Below are 16,743 nucleotides of genomic sequence, written 5' to 3' on the forward strand. Positions count from 1 at the left end.
ATATACCTTTGTATATATACACATGCATTATCTCTGTGTCTCTGAATTAGTTTTTGAACATCCAATGCTCATCCTGCTAAGCACAATGTGGCTTCCATAGCCCTATTGCCAAATTGAGCAATGATATATCACACTGTTTTAAAATCAACAATGCTAAAGTTTTAATGAATAAGCAGAGAGGTGAAGAAACAACCTCCCTGCTCACACTATCTCTTTGTAAAGGTAAAAGCCAGCACCCAGCTTCCAATTCGCCAGCTTTGGTTCTGGTACTACTAAGAGTGCTGTTTCCATGAAAAGAAGGTGGCAGAGACTGGGGCTAGGGTGTGGGAAGTGGGGAAGACAAGAAGGGCCTCTGGTCAAGGTTAAGGTGCAGGACCTCAAACTGCACGAGTGACGCACCAGCTAAGACCAGAGAGCATGCAGGCCCTCTTCTTTACAACCTCGAAGTACTTTGGCCACTCCCAAGAGTTGCTGCAAGTGGCAGGAAAGACAAATGATTCCAAAAAGTATCAAGTTGTTCTGAGATTGCTTATTAATAGCTATATAAAAGGCAATACAATAAATTCATCATGCAAGGGCATTCTAAAACTAAAGACCAAAAATGATAATTAAAAATTTTTAAACCATAAGCTTTTTCCAAACCTGAAAAGCAAAATAAATGTACAAAAGTACTTCAGTGTAATAAAAAGATGCTTGTTTTGGTGCAAAATATTTTTGAAATCATATATATTAGAAGTCTTCAAAATGTTCATGGGAAAATGCATATTATGAAAAAATGATGCATGGACATGAACATGTTTGCATTAAAATAAATTTATCTATTAATTCCACTTTCCACAAACTTTCTGATGTATCCTTGCATTTATAGTTAATATTCCAGCAATTACCATAGAACAGGTGCTATGGTCATTTAAATTTTTTTAAATCTAATGTCTGATCTTAAAGAAATAAAGACCTACATCTTATCTTTACTCATGAAAAAGAAATATAGACTGCCTTTTGTTTTTAGATGGATTAGCATTTTGAGTTAAGACTCATCCAATTCAGTGATTAACAATCATTTCCTTGCCATCTAACATGAAGAAACTTCATCCTTGCTTCTCCATGAGAGATGGGTTCAAAAAGACCCATCTCCATCACTTTCTTAGAATTTCCCTACTGGACTCCATGGTTCTTAAAATCTTGGACCACTAACTAATACACAGAATACAAAAAAATTTAAATGTCTATGAGTAAAACTGACATTTTGAGATTTGGTTATTGTTTATAGTCCTCGTCTATACTCTCGGGGAGCAGTGGTTTTTTTCTACTTACTACTTGTTGAATTCTTTAATAGATTGTTAAGCTTGTGATTATAAAGTAAATTGAATATATGTCATTGTAAAATTACAAGAAAAATAAGGAAGGGAGGAGGGTGGGACCAAGGGAGGGAGGGTAGAGTGGAAAGTGTCATGATGCTCTTAAAACTGTATATGTGAAATACATGAAATTTATTTCCATTGCATAAATACAAAATTTTTCAAAATCTTGGCTGATCAATTTTGTGTTTGTTGGATAGTAAGTGAACAAGTAAACAAATAATAAATAAAAAAAACTATAGGTATATAGTTAGATCAACTCTAGGATAGATAAAAAAAGAATGTGAAAGGAAAGATACATACTAGACTGTGGGTAAGCAGCAATCAGGTGTCCAATTTTAAACCTTTTATACTATGTGTATGCCAGAGAGAGAGAGAGACGCTCTAATCTGCCAGTTCACTTTCAAATGCCTGCAATGGTCAGAGCCTGGCTGAGTAGATTCCATGAGCCAGGATCTTAATCCAAGTTTCCCAAATGGGTGGCAGGAACCCATTACTTGAGCCATCAGTTCTGCCTCCCCGGATCTGCATTAGCAGGAGCTGGACTCGGGAGCTACAGCCTAATATTGAACTCTGATGTGTGCCACAGAAGTCCTAACTGGTGTCATAACCAGAGTTAAATAGCAACCCCACTGGCCTGTTTTTAAATGTGACTTAGCTCATTATTAACTACTCTCCAAACTTATGGGACAAACAGAAGAGCTCTCTCAAACTCACTTTTAGAATTCCTGAAGATCCCTACAGAATAGATTATTGAGAGAGAGAGAGAGAGCAATCTTTGATGTGAGAGAAAAAAAGAAATAGTCTCTATGATGATCTGATTTGTTAGCTTTTGTAAGCTTGTCCATATTTGTTTCTATCTTCAAATATAAAAATAAGCATTGTCCAAAAAGCAAGAGAGGAAACTTAAAGTTATCACCCACACAAGAGAAATATCCCTTGGAAGTACTTGGTCAACTCTGAAGAGGAACATGTATGCCTCAGGAAAATTTAGCCTCCTACAGTACCAATATTAGAATATGTCATCTTCAAACGGAGGAGGTGAGTTGTGGATACTCATATAAAACTTACAAATAATAATAAAACTTCCAACAGTATAGCTGGGACCTCCCTTTGGGTTGCAGTTGCACTGCAGGAAATATTTTACTGCAAAAAGTAACTGTATTCAAATCTGTAAGTGTGTTTATACAGGGGTTAATGATAATGCTATTAACAACGCCATCCCTAAATGGGTCCAGGACCATCTTTTATTCATTCAACTAAAAGTCAGACAGAAGTATTCAGAAGAGCTGTGAGAGGGTTTGAGGGTCTTACAGGAGTCAGGCAGGAAGTAGGGCAGGTGAGGGCACTAAAGAAAGAATCTCAGTTATGTATTCTCTGTGAACAATCAGAGGCTATTTCCTATGGAAAGAATTTCCGAAGTGTAAAAATGGTCCAAAGTAGCAATCTTAGGGATGTTGGAGTGTTGAAACTTGAGAATGGAAGAATGCTAATGGCTGGAGGTGATGGACCAGAACAAGAAGATGCATGGCAGACAATGCCCTTTGGTGTACATATTTCTGGCTGATTTCCTTTTCCAGACGATTCTGTCTGCACCAATAGGAACAAACCAACAGATTCACCCGAGTGCTGCCTACCCATGCCTCATTAACCAGAGCAGAAGACCCTGTCGAAAGTTCAGACCATGAGAAAAATTTGTGTTTTTTTGTCTCTTGTGTGATTTATAAACTGAGAAGAATGTAAATAGACAACATGCTACTGCTGTAGACTTAGCCCCCCAAATGGATGTTTAGGCTAAGAACTTAGCAAAAACTAACTCATTACATTAAGGTTTTGTTATGTTGAACATTATCCTCTATTCTAGCAATGCTGAGTCTAGGTAGTTCCCTCAATGGGCCAGGCTTTGGCTAGAATCCAGGTGGTACACATACTGCTAGGATGACTGATTTGTGTGTCCCATCCTTTTCTTATTCACTCTTCCCATCCCTCAATAATCAATTTGGACAGGAGGTCCCTCATCAGGAAGCCTTCTCAGGCAAGTTCTGATGTGTGCCAGACACATTTGTCACACTTTTTATATTATCTGATTGTTTATCTCTTGCACTAGCAAGATAGCAGGGATCCCAGACAGCATTGCCTACTGGTTGAGGCTCAGATCCTAAAGCCTAGGCTGCCCCCAAGTCCAACACTTGCTAGTTGTGTGATACTAGGGAAGTTCTACAATGTCTTTATGCCTCATCCATGATGATAATGTCACATTCCTCACTGGGTTGTTGAGATAATAGTGAGTTAATATGTACAAAGCACCCAAAATACTAAAGCCTGTGTAAGTCTTTGTTAAGTTACTTTCTTCGTCACTGCAATTATTTGTGTTTTTATCCTCAGTATGTGGGAAATAGTAAACATTCAAGAAAATTTTTAGGGAATAATGAATGGAATGAGAGGACTCAGTAAAATGAGAGGCTCCAACAAAATTACAATTAGATTACATAATTCAATAATACAAAGAACCAAAATGTTTGAATAACCATATATTTCTTAAGTATATTATGTATTTTCAAGTGTATTCTCAATCAATGCTCAAAATAAAAACTCTAGGATAGCCAATAATCAACTCTAAATAATCAAAGAAAAATTAAGTTATTTGCAGTACCACTTTCACATTGGACTGTACGTCACATTGTATATTGTGCATCACATTGAACATCACATTGCATTCTAAAGTCATAAAAACTTGCTATGCACCACTGGTATAAACAGAAGTTCTTAAACAACCAGAATATTAAAATTAATCAGAATTCTCCAGCCCTCAATTTTAATAAATGATCTTTAAATAATGTTTTATGGTAAAAATAGCATTATCTAAGCATCAGTACATGTATTGAATAGCTCTCTGACAATGTACTTAGCTTGGTTTTTTTCAAACTGTATATGTCCACAAATATTTTTATACACATTAGTTTTGAAGAAACTAAAATAATTTCAAAAACCTCTTAGCATGTAGATTCTGGGGACTCTATGGAAACCATGGAGATAACAGAAATTGGAGGAGCCAAACTACCCTCACAAGTAAATTTCAATGGGTAGGATCCCTCCTAGCTAAATACACACTTTCCAGCACTATACTGAAGAAATCCATTTGTTACCCCATACTGGGGCACACATTTCTCATTCCTGTGGATCTGTGCACATGGCCACTCAGCCATTTGAGTCACACTACAAACTCAGAAAGGCATGACCCATTTTCAGAGGTGCTAAGAGTTAGGTCAGAACCCATATCTGAGGTGCCAAACTCTATTAAATATTTATGGGGTATCTGTGAGTAGAAATGCTCAAACCAATCGATATTTTCCATGACCTTGAACAAGTTTGCTTGGGAAGGATGTTTTCATTCACAGCTTCGTACCTTTAACTCTCCAATGGAGGAAAGTAGTCCTGCTCCATATGCTCGCAGCTGTCCTTCTTGCTTGCAAAGACCAAACTCGATTGTAAAGAAATAGCACTAAAAAAAAAAAAAAAGACACACATCCAATGGACTAGTCAACAAGATCTTTGACAGAATAAAATAGTACCCAAAATAAACAGTGCATTGTGCATAATTTCTTCAATATGATCAATTTAAATACTTCAGAAATAAAGAACATTTGTTGAAACCTATTCTCCTGATTAATAATTCTCTCCTAGGTTTGAAGTATATTTTAAAAGTATTAGCATCTAAGAGTCTTGTGCTCCTTGAATTCAGAAACCCTAGGGATCAGATCATGTTCCCTACAATAGCTTTAAAAATAAAAAACACGTATTTATAAATACATGATTATACCACTAGTAAGTCATAAGAACATGCTACCATATTTACTAAATTATAGTTCAATGATGTAAGTTTATGTAAATGTGAAAAAAAAACCTTAGAATCCAGCAATCTCAAACTTATTTTTGTTTATTCAGTCAGCAAACTTTGATTGAGTACATACTAGGTATCAATGCTTGTGAAAAAAAATTATGAAAAAGAAAGGAGGGGCCAGCACTGTGGTGTAGCGGGTAAAACCACCACCTGCAGTGCCGGCATCCCATATGGGCGCTGGTTCAAGACCTAGATGCTCTACTTCCAATCCAGCTCTCTGCTGTGGCCTAGGAAAGCAGTAGAAGATGGCCCAAGTCCTTGGGCTTCTACACCCGTGTGGGAGACCCAGAAGAGGCTCTAGGCTCCTGGTTTTGCATTGGCACAGCTCAGGTTGTTGCAGCCAACGGGGGAGTGAGCCAGCAGATGGAAGACCTCTCTTTCTCTCTGCCTCTCCTTCTCTCTCTGTGTAACTCTGCCTTTCAAATAAAATAAATAAATCTTTAAAAAAAAAAAAAAAAAGAAAGGAGACCACAAAAACAAGTAAATACCTAAACAAATTATTAAAACCATAATTTAAGGATTTTCTAGCAAAATCTTAACTTTATATCTACATATGTATATGTATACACATGTGTGAGTTTACATGAGAGTACTTCAAAAAGTCCACGTAGGGTTGGGCATTACGGCGTAGCAAGTTATGTCACTGTTTGAGATGTGCACATCCCATAATGGAATACCAATTTATGGCCTGGCTTCTCTGCACTTCAGATCCAGCTCCCTGTTAGTGCATCCAGCAGATAGCAGCAGATGGCCCAGGTACTTTGATTCCTACCACCCATGTGGGAGACCTGGATGGAGTTCCTGACTCCTAGCCTCACCCTGCTGGTTGTGGGCATTTGATGAGTAAATCAGTGGATGGAAGAATTTTCTCTATTTATCCCTCCCTTCTCTCTGGCACTCTGCCCTCTAAATAATTTTTTTAAGTCATGGAAAACAGAATTAAAAGATAAGCTTATTCTGATGCAAAAGTTTGAAATCTTTGCATAAGAAAAGCCTTTAAAAGTTCATAGAAAATATATATTATGAAAACACTATGCGTGGATTTCAATATTTTTTGTACAAAAAATAACATTTTTAGAATTTAAAAATATATTTGAGAGGCAAAGAGACATACAAACATAAAAAAGAGATAAATGAGAGAGCTTCCATCCACTGATTCACTCCTTGAATTCTTGCAAGGTCTGGGGGGGGGGGGGGGGGTGGGGCAGCTGAAGCCGGAGACCAGGAACTCAGTCCAGGTCTCCCACATGACTGAAAAGAATCCACCTACTTAAGCCATCACCACTGTCTGCATTAGCTATGGTCAGAGGCTGGAGCTGGGACTCAAACCCCATCACTTCAATATGAGACTCAGGCAGCTTATCTGCTAGGCCAAATGCCCACTACCAACTTACCTTTAAATTACACTTTCCATAAACTTTTTGAAGTCTCTCATAGATGTGTATGTATTATATAAACAACCATATCATTAGCCTGAGTTTTATCAGCATCAACTACCATAGCTTCCCCAGGATATTAAAATCCACAATTGCCCCTGTTGGGCTTAAGAAATCAACCTAGACAGACAGAGAAATCTGCATTATCAAAAAAACTCACAATACTGTTGAGAGGGGCTGAAATCACTCTATTTTTGCTCTAAGAGAAAAGTGAGAAGCTGACAATGAACAGTAAAAAAATGGCACTGAATTAACACTGTCCTGCATTAGTGATAATAGAGCACTGAGGTGTTGAGAAAAAATTTAAACACTCCTGAAAAGGGACAGAAAATAATTATTTCTAGCCCATGGCAGTTTGCTCTATTTTTACTTGGAGGTTAAGCTGGCCTTTGGTTTAGGGGTAGGTTTGTATTTTTGTTAACGTCCATCATCCGATGGCCTGCACCTGGCTAACATCAAAGAACTGGTCATTTCTAGGTCACAGAGCTTAACTGCAAAAGCAGTATTTCCTTTCTGGGTTCTTCCCCTGAAGAGACTGATGTCTCAGCTCTTCCTTCTCCCGTCTCCAGCCACAGAACCCAGCTGCAAACCCCTTTAATCTGTCCCAACTTTTCTTTCTTTTCCATCACACCACCTTTGACACAGTCTGAAATGGACGTAGTACTGTACTGCTTATCATCTGTACCCTCCACTGGAATATAAACTCCATGAGATCAGCACCTCTATCTATTCAACGAGAAAAGCACTCTCAGCACTGCTGACATTTTAGGCAACAATTCTTTGTTGGGGGAGGTTGTTCTGTGCCTTGAAGGATGTCAAGCAGCATCCCTGCCCTCTGCCCAGTAGGAGTCTGTAGCATCCTCCATCCCAGGTGTAACAACCAAAGAAGTCTCCAGACATTGTCGAATGTTTCCAGTGGGACAATTTCACCTCTGGTTGAGAACAACTGAACTAGACAAGTGTCTGAGACAGTATACAAGCTCAATAATTAAAAAACAAATGGTGAATGAATGAATGAATGAATGGTCTCTAAGTTAGGTTTGTGAATGAGACAGCATGACTCAGAGGAGAAAAAATGAATGAGGTAGCTTGGGTTATAGTCTGGACCTTGCTCATAATTAGCTATGTGACTAAGACTTTTCTGGGTTTAGGTTTTCCTTCCTAGGACATCCATCCATTCATTCATCCATCTATGCTACAAACACTTCTTGAGCATCAATTGCATGCCAGAGCCTGTTCCAGATGCTAAAGGTATGCAGTGAACAAGACAACAAAATTCTGATCCCATGTTGCCAGGATTAGATGAACAACAAAACATCAAAAACCAATAAAGGTAAGTTCAGGTGGAACCTGTTCCATAGATAATAAAACCATGTAATATGATATGTCAGATGCTGGTTTAGATGAAGTGCCCAGGGAAGGCCTTCCTAAAGCAGAGAAATTTCATTAAGAAATGAAAAGGGCAGTTGCACAAAGATCTATGGGAGACAGCGTTCTTAGTAAATAGCAAATGCAAAGGTCCTGATGCAGGGATAGATTTGAATTTCCACGGGCAAAGGGAAGTGATTGGAGGCTTTCAGGTAGGAAATAGACATTTCTGCTTAGCTTTCAAAAGATCACAGGTCGAAGTTCCCAGGTTTAAGTCCAGTCTCCTCCCAAATCCAACTTCCTGCTACAATGCACTCTGACAGGCAGCAAGGGATGGCTTAAGAAATTGGGAACCTGCTAGTTATGTGGGAGACCTGTAGTGAGTTTTCAGCTCCTAGGCATTTGAGGAGCAAACCAGTGGTTAGGAGGGCTCTCTGTCCATCTGTCTTTCTCTTTGTTTGCTTCTCTCTCTGCTTCTCAAATTTTAAAAACAATCATGGTGGTTCTGTGCAAAGATTAGAATGCAGAGGAGCAAAAGTGGAAGTAGAGACCCAATTAGAAGGAAGTGGCAGCAAAGAGGTATGAGCGATAGGTGAAGAGGGCTAAGACTTGTCCCAGCAAAGTCAGGGGGTTGGGGAAAGTCGGCAACACAGAGGCCTCAAAAGAAGAACCAAGATAAAAGATGTGAATATGTGCTGAAAATTTAAAACACAGCTCTCAAGTCTATCACCCAAAAAGTTATGCACAATCTTGGCACAATGTAGTAATCGTGTAGTCATGGAGCAAAAGGCTCAGAAGAAGCCCAGAAGTTCAGCCCTCCTGTTTTACCAAAAGGAAAACTCAGATTTAAGAAGATGAAGTGATTTACTCAAAACCAGCCTAGATGGTGACATTTAAGAGATCTAGAGTTAAGTAATTCAAAGAGTTTGACATCAACATCTATCATATTTTAAAGTGTCCAGACATCCCCCCCCAAAAAAAAAAAAAAAAAACGGATGCATTTAGAAGCAAATAATAGGGAAATGAAAATCGAAAACAGAGGAAACCAGAAACTCATGGTATTCTCTTAGTGTGACTTTGGCTGATTTCCCCAATTTATATTGCACTTAAAGCACAGGACATGAAATCCTTGGAGACATCATGTTGAATATAGAAAAGTTTGTATGAAAAAAAAAGTACTATCTATTCAAAAGCATCCAAAATACCCAGATGGAGCCAGGTACAGGAGCATTTAGGTCAGCTATTAAGTAGATTTTTATGTTTCCTTACTATGTCAATACAGATATAATGCATGGTCACTATTATGATCCAAATGCAAACAGACTAAGAGAGCTTCTTTGGAAGCTTTGTAGAAGCCATGCACATGGTCTTCACGTGGATTTAGCATTCCACCCTATTTAAAGGCAGGAATTAAGAGATACACATCAATTTAAAGATTCAAAGCTAAATCTCTTATCCAATGTGTCTGTAGTTAATGTGCTTCTAAAATTGGGACAAAGAACCAGGAAGAGCCACAGTGTGTCTCCAGGCCCCTTTGCTCAGAATGCTCTCTGGCCCCATACCTCATCTGGGAGTCCTTCCAGAAACTCTGACCTTACCCAGCTCCATCTGCTCACTCCCTACCTGCCTTCCCCTTTGGTTCCCTGCTGTCATCAACCACAGACAGGTCCTGGATGCTGCTTGGTAGCCTGCTCTGCTCATACAATTAGACCTTTTGCTTTGAGACAGTTTTCTATTTGCAGCTCTGTGTGTGACTAACTGATAACAAGAAGCAGTAAATTGCATCTGAACTTTGGGTGTTAGTAAAATTTGCATTACAGACTTGCTCAGGATAATTTTTGTCCATTGTTAATACCGGTGAAGACCTCATGATGCATAGGGTCTGATAAATAATTGGAGATAACTAGCTTCTCCTGTCTGTGATTGTAAAGGCAAAGACTGCTTAGGGTTGAGCTGGATGACCTCTGCAAGACCCTTCAGAATCTAAGTTTAACTCATTGCCTCTTCAAACTTTAAGAAAACAATTCATTTCCTCTGAGAATTCTCCAGATGTGGAGCTTTAATATATTCCCTAGAGGTTTACCAAACAAATATCCTACCGATTATCAGAAAAAAGGAAGGAAAGACAAAATACCCTGACCCTTGTAAAAAACACCTGCAGATTCTTGGCCACTAATGTCTTTTAAACAGAAACGAACTTAAAGGTACCATTTATCAAAGCTGACACTCGTGCACTCCAAATTTTACATACCACTAATAATACATAATTATTTATAAATATTTTATTTGAATATAATTACATATAACCATTAACTAAAAGCCAAAACAGAAATGATAGGCTAGACCTCTCCCGTGGAAGAAAAGCAGAGTCATTTAAATACATACAGTCATTAAGCAGAAGAAAGCTGAGTGACAACCTGAAATCTAAACACAGCCTTGGAACAGCTAGGCAACAGGAGACGGCTTAAGAAAATGAAATAGGTCGCCCAATGCTGCCATCTTCAGATCACTGCTGGTAGTACACTATCTCACAACAGGTCTGCTCTTTCCAAATGGGCAGTGAGAAAAGCTTTAAGGCAGCCAAGTCCACAGAAGGAATCATGCCAACAAAATACACAGTGGTCCCATGCAATGAGTCACAAAAGCACCACATACAACGCTCTTCTTTTTCTGTTAGGTACCTGAAGCTCTTGCTAAGCTCATGTACTCCGTTTAAAGAGACAACTGACTTTGCCAAGGAGCCCTTTATAGGGAAATGTTTACTGTTTCATTGATAGGCCCTTTTTCCTTCCACTTCTCACAGCCCTTGCACTTCTTTGTACTGTTTTCATCATCTCTTCCTTTTAATCTACATTCATAAATTAAAGTGGTACCTACCAACTTCAAGAAAGAAATCCAAGAATTCTACTTCTTTCACTTTCTCCAGGTTTACGCACATCATTTAATAACTATCTGAATGAGTGATATATATATTTTTATCCCCTTCCCTAATAACTTGATCTTGTATATTGGTATCATGTATTTTAAAGTATTCATATACATCATTTCATGCCTAGAATTACATTATCCACCTATCCAGTACACAGGCAAAAAGATAAAACAGAAAAAGAAAAAGTTAGCAAAGAAAGCTTGAAAGAGACCTGCCTGAGATGTGCTAAACATAACAAAAAGTTAAGTGCTAAATTCACTGTGTTTCTAAGAGAATCCCCAGGCTCTCACTCAGATCCCACTTTTCATTGTCTTGTATAAGTTCTAATGAAGCTTCATTAGGTAACTTTCAAAAGCATACCCTAACATAAGAGGAGAACAAGAAAAAAATACATAAAAAGCAGACCCAAGAACTCCAAAAACACAGAAATATAATACTGATGTTAAGGTTTAACATAAGTGTAAATGCATCCTGACTTGCAGATATCCCCAAACAACAGAATTCGCTGTGACAGTAAGGCACCAAGACAACACTGAAGTTTAAGCCAAAAGAAGCCTTCTTGGTTTAACAAAGTGTTCTCACATATGTTATTTACTACATGCTTGTGAAATAGCGCAGTTATTATTTCCACACTATATTCAGGAAAATTGAGACCCAGAGTTCAGATGATGTGCTCAAGATTCACCATTCATGGCTGGTAGGCCTAGGAATCAACTGTAAGTTTCCCCACTTCAAATATAGCAGCCTTTCCTCATCAGCAACTGCACTTATAGATGCATGGTTTCTATTTGCCAGTCACACAGCCAGAGTAGTTGTCGTTGCCAAACACTAAAACGCTTTCCAAATGGGTATCAATAAAGACCTGTGTTATGGCACAGCAGGTTAAGCATTGCCCTGTGATCCTAGCATTCCCATATGGATGTTTGTTAAAGTCCTGGCTGTTCCACATCTAATTCAGCTCCATGCTGATGTGCCTGGGAAGTCAGTGGAGGATGGCCCAAGTACTTGGACCCTTGCCACCCATGTGGGGGACCCAGATGGAGTTCCTGGATTCTAGTTTGGGCCCAGCCCAGACCCTACCACTGTGGCCACTCGGAGAGTGAACCAGTGGATAGAAGATTTCCTCCTCTGTCTCTCCACCTCTCTGTCACGCTACCTTTCAAGTAACTAAAATAAATCTCAAAAAAGAAAGAATGGATGCCAATAGACATTACCAAAATTTCCCAAGTGCACTTCCCTAGCCATCCATGCTGCTGCAGCCCCTTTCTGGGTTCTTTCTTCTTCTTCTTCTTTTTTAGATTTTATTTATTTCTTTGAGAGGTAGAATTACAAAGAGAGAGGTCTTCCATCTGCTGGTTCACTCCCCAAATGGTCACAATGGCCAGAGCTAGGCCATTTCAAAAACAGGAATTTCTTCTAGGTCTCCCACATGGGTGCAGGGGCCCATGCACTTGAGGCATCTTCCACTGCTTTCTCAGGCCATAAGCAGAGATCTGGATGGGAAGGGGAGCAGCCTGGACATGAACCGGCACCCATATGGGATGCCAGTACCATAGGCTATGCCATGGTGCAGAGCCCTCTGGGTTCTGTCTTCTACTAACCCCACCACCCCCACCATGATTTAGCACATAAATGCTAGTGCTAACAGAGCTGACAACTCCTGGACCCTGCTCTATGCAAGTCTAACAGCATCTGCTGTATAAGGCACCTGTGCCATAATAAAAGGAAGAATGCCAGTTAAAGATGTTCTAACATCAGGGGTCTGCCCCTCTGCAAAGTGCAAATGAAAACACAGACAAGGGTCTCCTCTTCTTATGTACTTCCTTTCAGAGTGTTGCTGCTAATATCCTTCCATCTTGGTCCAAACAACTAGCAGACCAAGGTAGATACCTGCAGAGTTGTCGAAAAAGTGGAGCATTTGATGGTCCCTGCCACTCACCCTTCTAGCACCCACCCCCAGCAAGTAGTTTGATTTTTAGTTACATCAAAATTTCAGTTTATTTGCAGCAGGTATTTTTTCACCTTTAGCCAAAATTCTTTAATCTTGATTAAATTGCAAATGATAATAGAATTAAAACAAGAATGATGCTTGATAGCTAAGCAGGAAGCTTCGGAATAGCATTATTAAGGCACTAAAAAATCAACATTGGAAAATAAGAATTAAAAAGGAAACCATTCCTTGAGCCGTAAAAGTCTTACTGCCCTTGAAATACCCACTGCTTCATCATTCTCCCAATGTTGTAGGGAAAGAAATTCCCTATTGAATTTTAAACTTTGTCGCTGTTTCCTCAACCACTTAAAAATTCCTGGAGCACGGCCTTTGGCATAGCAGTTAAGCTACCATTTGGGAACATCCATATTCTATATCAGAATGCCTGGGTTTGAATCCGGCTTCTTGCTAATGATCTCCAGCTTCTTGCTAGGAGACAGCAAGCAATGGTGTAAGTAGTTGGTCCCTGCCACCCACTTGGGAGATGGATTTAGTTCCAGACTGTCAGCTTCAGCTCTCAGCCCAAAACCATTGAGGCGTTCAAGGAGTGAGCCAGTGAATGGAAGCTCTCTACCTCTGCTTCCCTGAAAATTAAACTGTACATTCCCAAGAGCGACACATAAAAATAAACCACAAAGGTCCTGCACTAAGGTATAGTAGGTTAAGCCTCCACCTGAAGTGCCAGAATCCTATACGGATGCCAGTTCAACTCCCGGTTGCTCCACTTCTGATCCAGCTTCCTACTAATAGCCTGGGAAAGCAGCTGAAGATGGCCCAAGTGCCTGGGCCCCTGTACCCATGTGGGAGACCCAGAAGAAGCTCCTGGATCCTGGCTTCAGCCCATCAGCCCAGCTCTGGCTATTGCAGCCATTTTTTATTTTTTACAGATATATATATATATATATATATATATATATATATGTAACTCTGCCTCTCAAATTGATAAATCTTTAAAAAAGAAAAAAAGAATAGTCATTGTTAATGACTATCCCAATGCCTTGTTTCAAAGAGCAATAGTTTCTAAGTGGGATGGCTTTGTAGCACTGGGTTTCAAGAATAAGCAGAAAGAGGGGATTATTTTCATGCTTCATTATTCTGCTCTAGGCGAGTTCTATGTAAAATAAGAGTATAAAAAAATGTTAGACACTCAGAACTGGGAGACATTAGGGCCAGTCTAGTACTCCAGGACCCAACAGCGTGGCCCTCGGCAGTGCTGGCACTACAGCCACTCTACAGTCACAGCACTACAGCCACATTTTGAATGCTTCTGCAGCAAAAGGAAGCCATCACTCACATGTTCACAGATTGGGAAGGCTGTCATCACACAGACTCCAAGTGGCACAGATCCAAATGCTTTGTGGAAATAGAACTACCCCTACATCCCTAGTATCACACTTTACCAAATACTCTCCTTGAGTTGCTAAATCAAAACTACCATATCCCTTCAGCGAGTCTCAACCCACATTTTTAAAGTTTATATTTATTAAATTCTGTTTTACTAAGTTCTTGAGATTGGCCTCTATGTACAAGAAAGATGCAGTGTGGGTAGGGAGAGAAGACAAATCAAAAGAGTATCATAACCCTTGCTTTTTACCGTCCCACAAATCTCTCACTCTGTCTTGAAATTGTCTGCTTATCTGTTTGGGGACAGGAAGAATTTGAAACTTGGATTGGGAGGATGCAAGGGACCTAACATGGGCTGCAGGAAGAAGTTCTACAATTCCTGTCTAGGACATTAAGACCTGAAATGTTGGGAAGTGAGAGAAGGTCTAAGGGATGTTCATCACAGGAAGGAAGAGGTGACTCTAGTTGCAGAAGGGACTAGATCACAGGTTCCACCCTAAACTTGTAGACACGGCCCTTTTTGTCAATGAGTCACCTCACTCCAAGACAGACGCAAACAAGCAAAGAAAAAGAGAAAGGCTGTGGGCGGGTATTCTGACCTCATGGTTAAGGCACTCTTGGAATGCCCACATCTCATATTGGAATGCCTGGGTTAAGAGTCCCACATCTCCCGGTTCCAGCTTCCTGCTAATATGCATCCTGGGAGGCAGCAGATGTTGCCTCTAGTACTTGGGTTGTTGTCACCCACATGGGAGACCTGGATAGAGTTCCAAGTCCCTCGTATCAGCCTGGCCCAGTCCCAGATGCTGAGGGCATTTGGGAAGTGAACCAGCAGATGGGTGCTTGCTTGCTTGCTCTCTCTCTCTCTCTCTCTCACTTGCTCTTTCTCCCTCTGTCTCTTCCTCTGTCTCTCAAACACATACATATAAATATAAATAAAGACAAGGTTGAGATTTGAATAACGTCTTGTCAGCTAGAACACAATGACCCTGAATTGTGAAAACAGCTTAGATTGTCTTAGGTTAAAAACAGCCATCAAATGAATGAAAATGGAGACTCCTATGCACCGAGGAAACATTATAGCAAACCTTGTGGAAAATTGGTCATCAAATATAAGATGAACATCTTTGGGAGGTGGGGGCGGTGGGAAGAAAAGGCGTCAGCAGAAAACAACCTTTACTGAAGAAGACACTGACACAGGCGATTTTCAGCCGCAGTGCTTCAGTTCAGAATGTTCCTGTGCCTGGTTGGTTTTTTTTGTTTTGTTTTGGTTTTTTGTTTTTGTTTTTTGTTTTTTTGACAGGGAGAGTTAGACAGTGAGAGAGACAGAGACAGAGAGAATGGTCTTCCTTCCGCTGGTTCACCCCCCAAATGGCCGCTACGGCTGGCACACTGCACTGATCCGAAGCCAGGAGCCAGGTACTCCTCTGCAGTAACTATCAAATTGGTTTTCACTTATAAGTTTAGAAAGAGATCCATTCCTTGACCTCATCTGTGCTCCCTTCTTTTTCTTTTCTCATTACTTAAGAGACAAGGCAGGGCCGGCACTGCAGGCAGCACCGGCATCCCATATGGGCATTGGTTCAAGTACCGGCTGCTCCACTTCTGATCCAGCTCTCTGCTATGGTCTGGGAAAGCAGCAGAAGATGGCTCAAGTCCTTTGGTCCCTGCACCCACATGGGAGACCCAGAAGAAGCTCCTGGCTTCTGGCTTCTGATCGGCTCAGCTCCAGCCATTGTGGCCATTTGGGGAGTGAACCAGCTGACAGAATCTCTCTCTCTCTCTCTCTCTGCCTCTCTGCCTCTCTGCCTCTCTGTAACTCTGCCTTTCAAATAAATAAAATCTTAAAATTAAAAAAAAGACGACACAGGGACACAGGGAGAGACATAAAGAGAAACAGATATCTCTCCTCCACTGGTTCACCTGGCAAAATGCCCACAACAGTCAGGCTTGGGCAAGTCTTCAGGCTGGCTTCAGCCAAGAGCCAGGAACTCAATCCAAGTCTCCCACATGGGCAGCAGGGACCCAATCACTTGAGCCATTGTGCACGTGTATATTAGTAAGAAGCTCCAACTGGGAGCCGGAGCCAGAAGCACTCCAATTGGAGAATCGAGCATCTTAATCACCAGGAAATGCCGCCCAATGCTCCCGTCGACCACAGTCAATAGTCCTCCAAGTCAGTGAAGAAGGAAGAAGCTGGCCTCCTTCTACAGCCAAGCCCTGAACCCCAGGCTTTCAGGCAGATGTGCAAAGGTTTACCAACAGGTAGCTCCCAAGTGAGTCTCAGCTGCTCGCAGTTAAGTGGCTGCTGGCCTCCTTCATCACAAGCAGCTACTCTGAAAACTCATTAATTCTGACATCTGGATCCTCATCAGAAAATGTCAGGGGGGAAGTTTTCCAATGTGCTGTTTCTAAAG

The 16,743-nt window shown here is 40.5% G+C and overlaps 1 protein-coding gene across 4 annotated transcripts in view; it reads right to left on the minus strand.

The window, feature by feature from the left end:
• TPH2 (tryptophan hydroxylase 2) overlaps positions 1-16,743 on the minus strand; it is a 120,966-nt gene that overhangs the window by 6,120 nt on the left and 98,103 nt on the right. For all 4 annotated transcript variants that reach the window (XM_062203216.1, XM_062203213.1, XM_062203214.1 and 1 more), the window contains one exon: positions 4,765-4,860. In XM_062203216.1, coding sequence (XP_062059200.1) covers positions 4,765-4,860 — 96 coding nt within the window. The remainder of the gene's footprint in view (positions 1-4,764; positions 4,861-16,743) is intronic.

Source organism: Lepus europaeus, chromosome 10 (assembly GCF_033115175.1).
Source record: "Lepus europaeus isolate LE1 chromosome 10, mLepTim1.pri, whole genome shotgun sequence".
NCBI classification, from domain to species: Eukaryota; Metazoa; Chordata; class Mammalia; order Lagomorpha; family Leporidae; genus Lepus; species Lepus europaeus.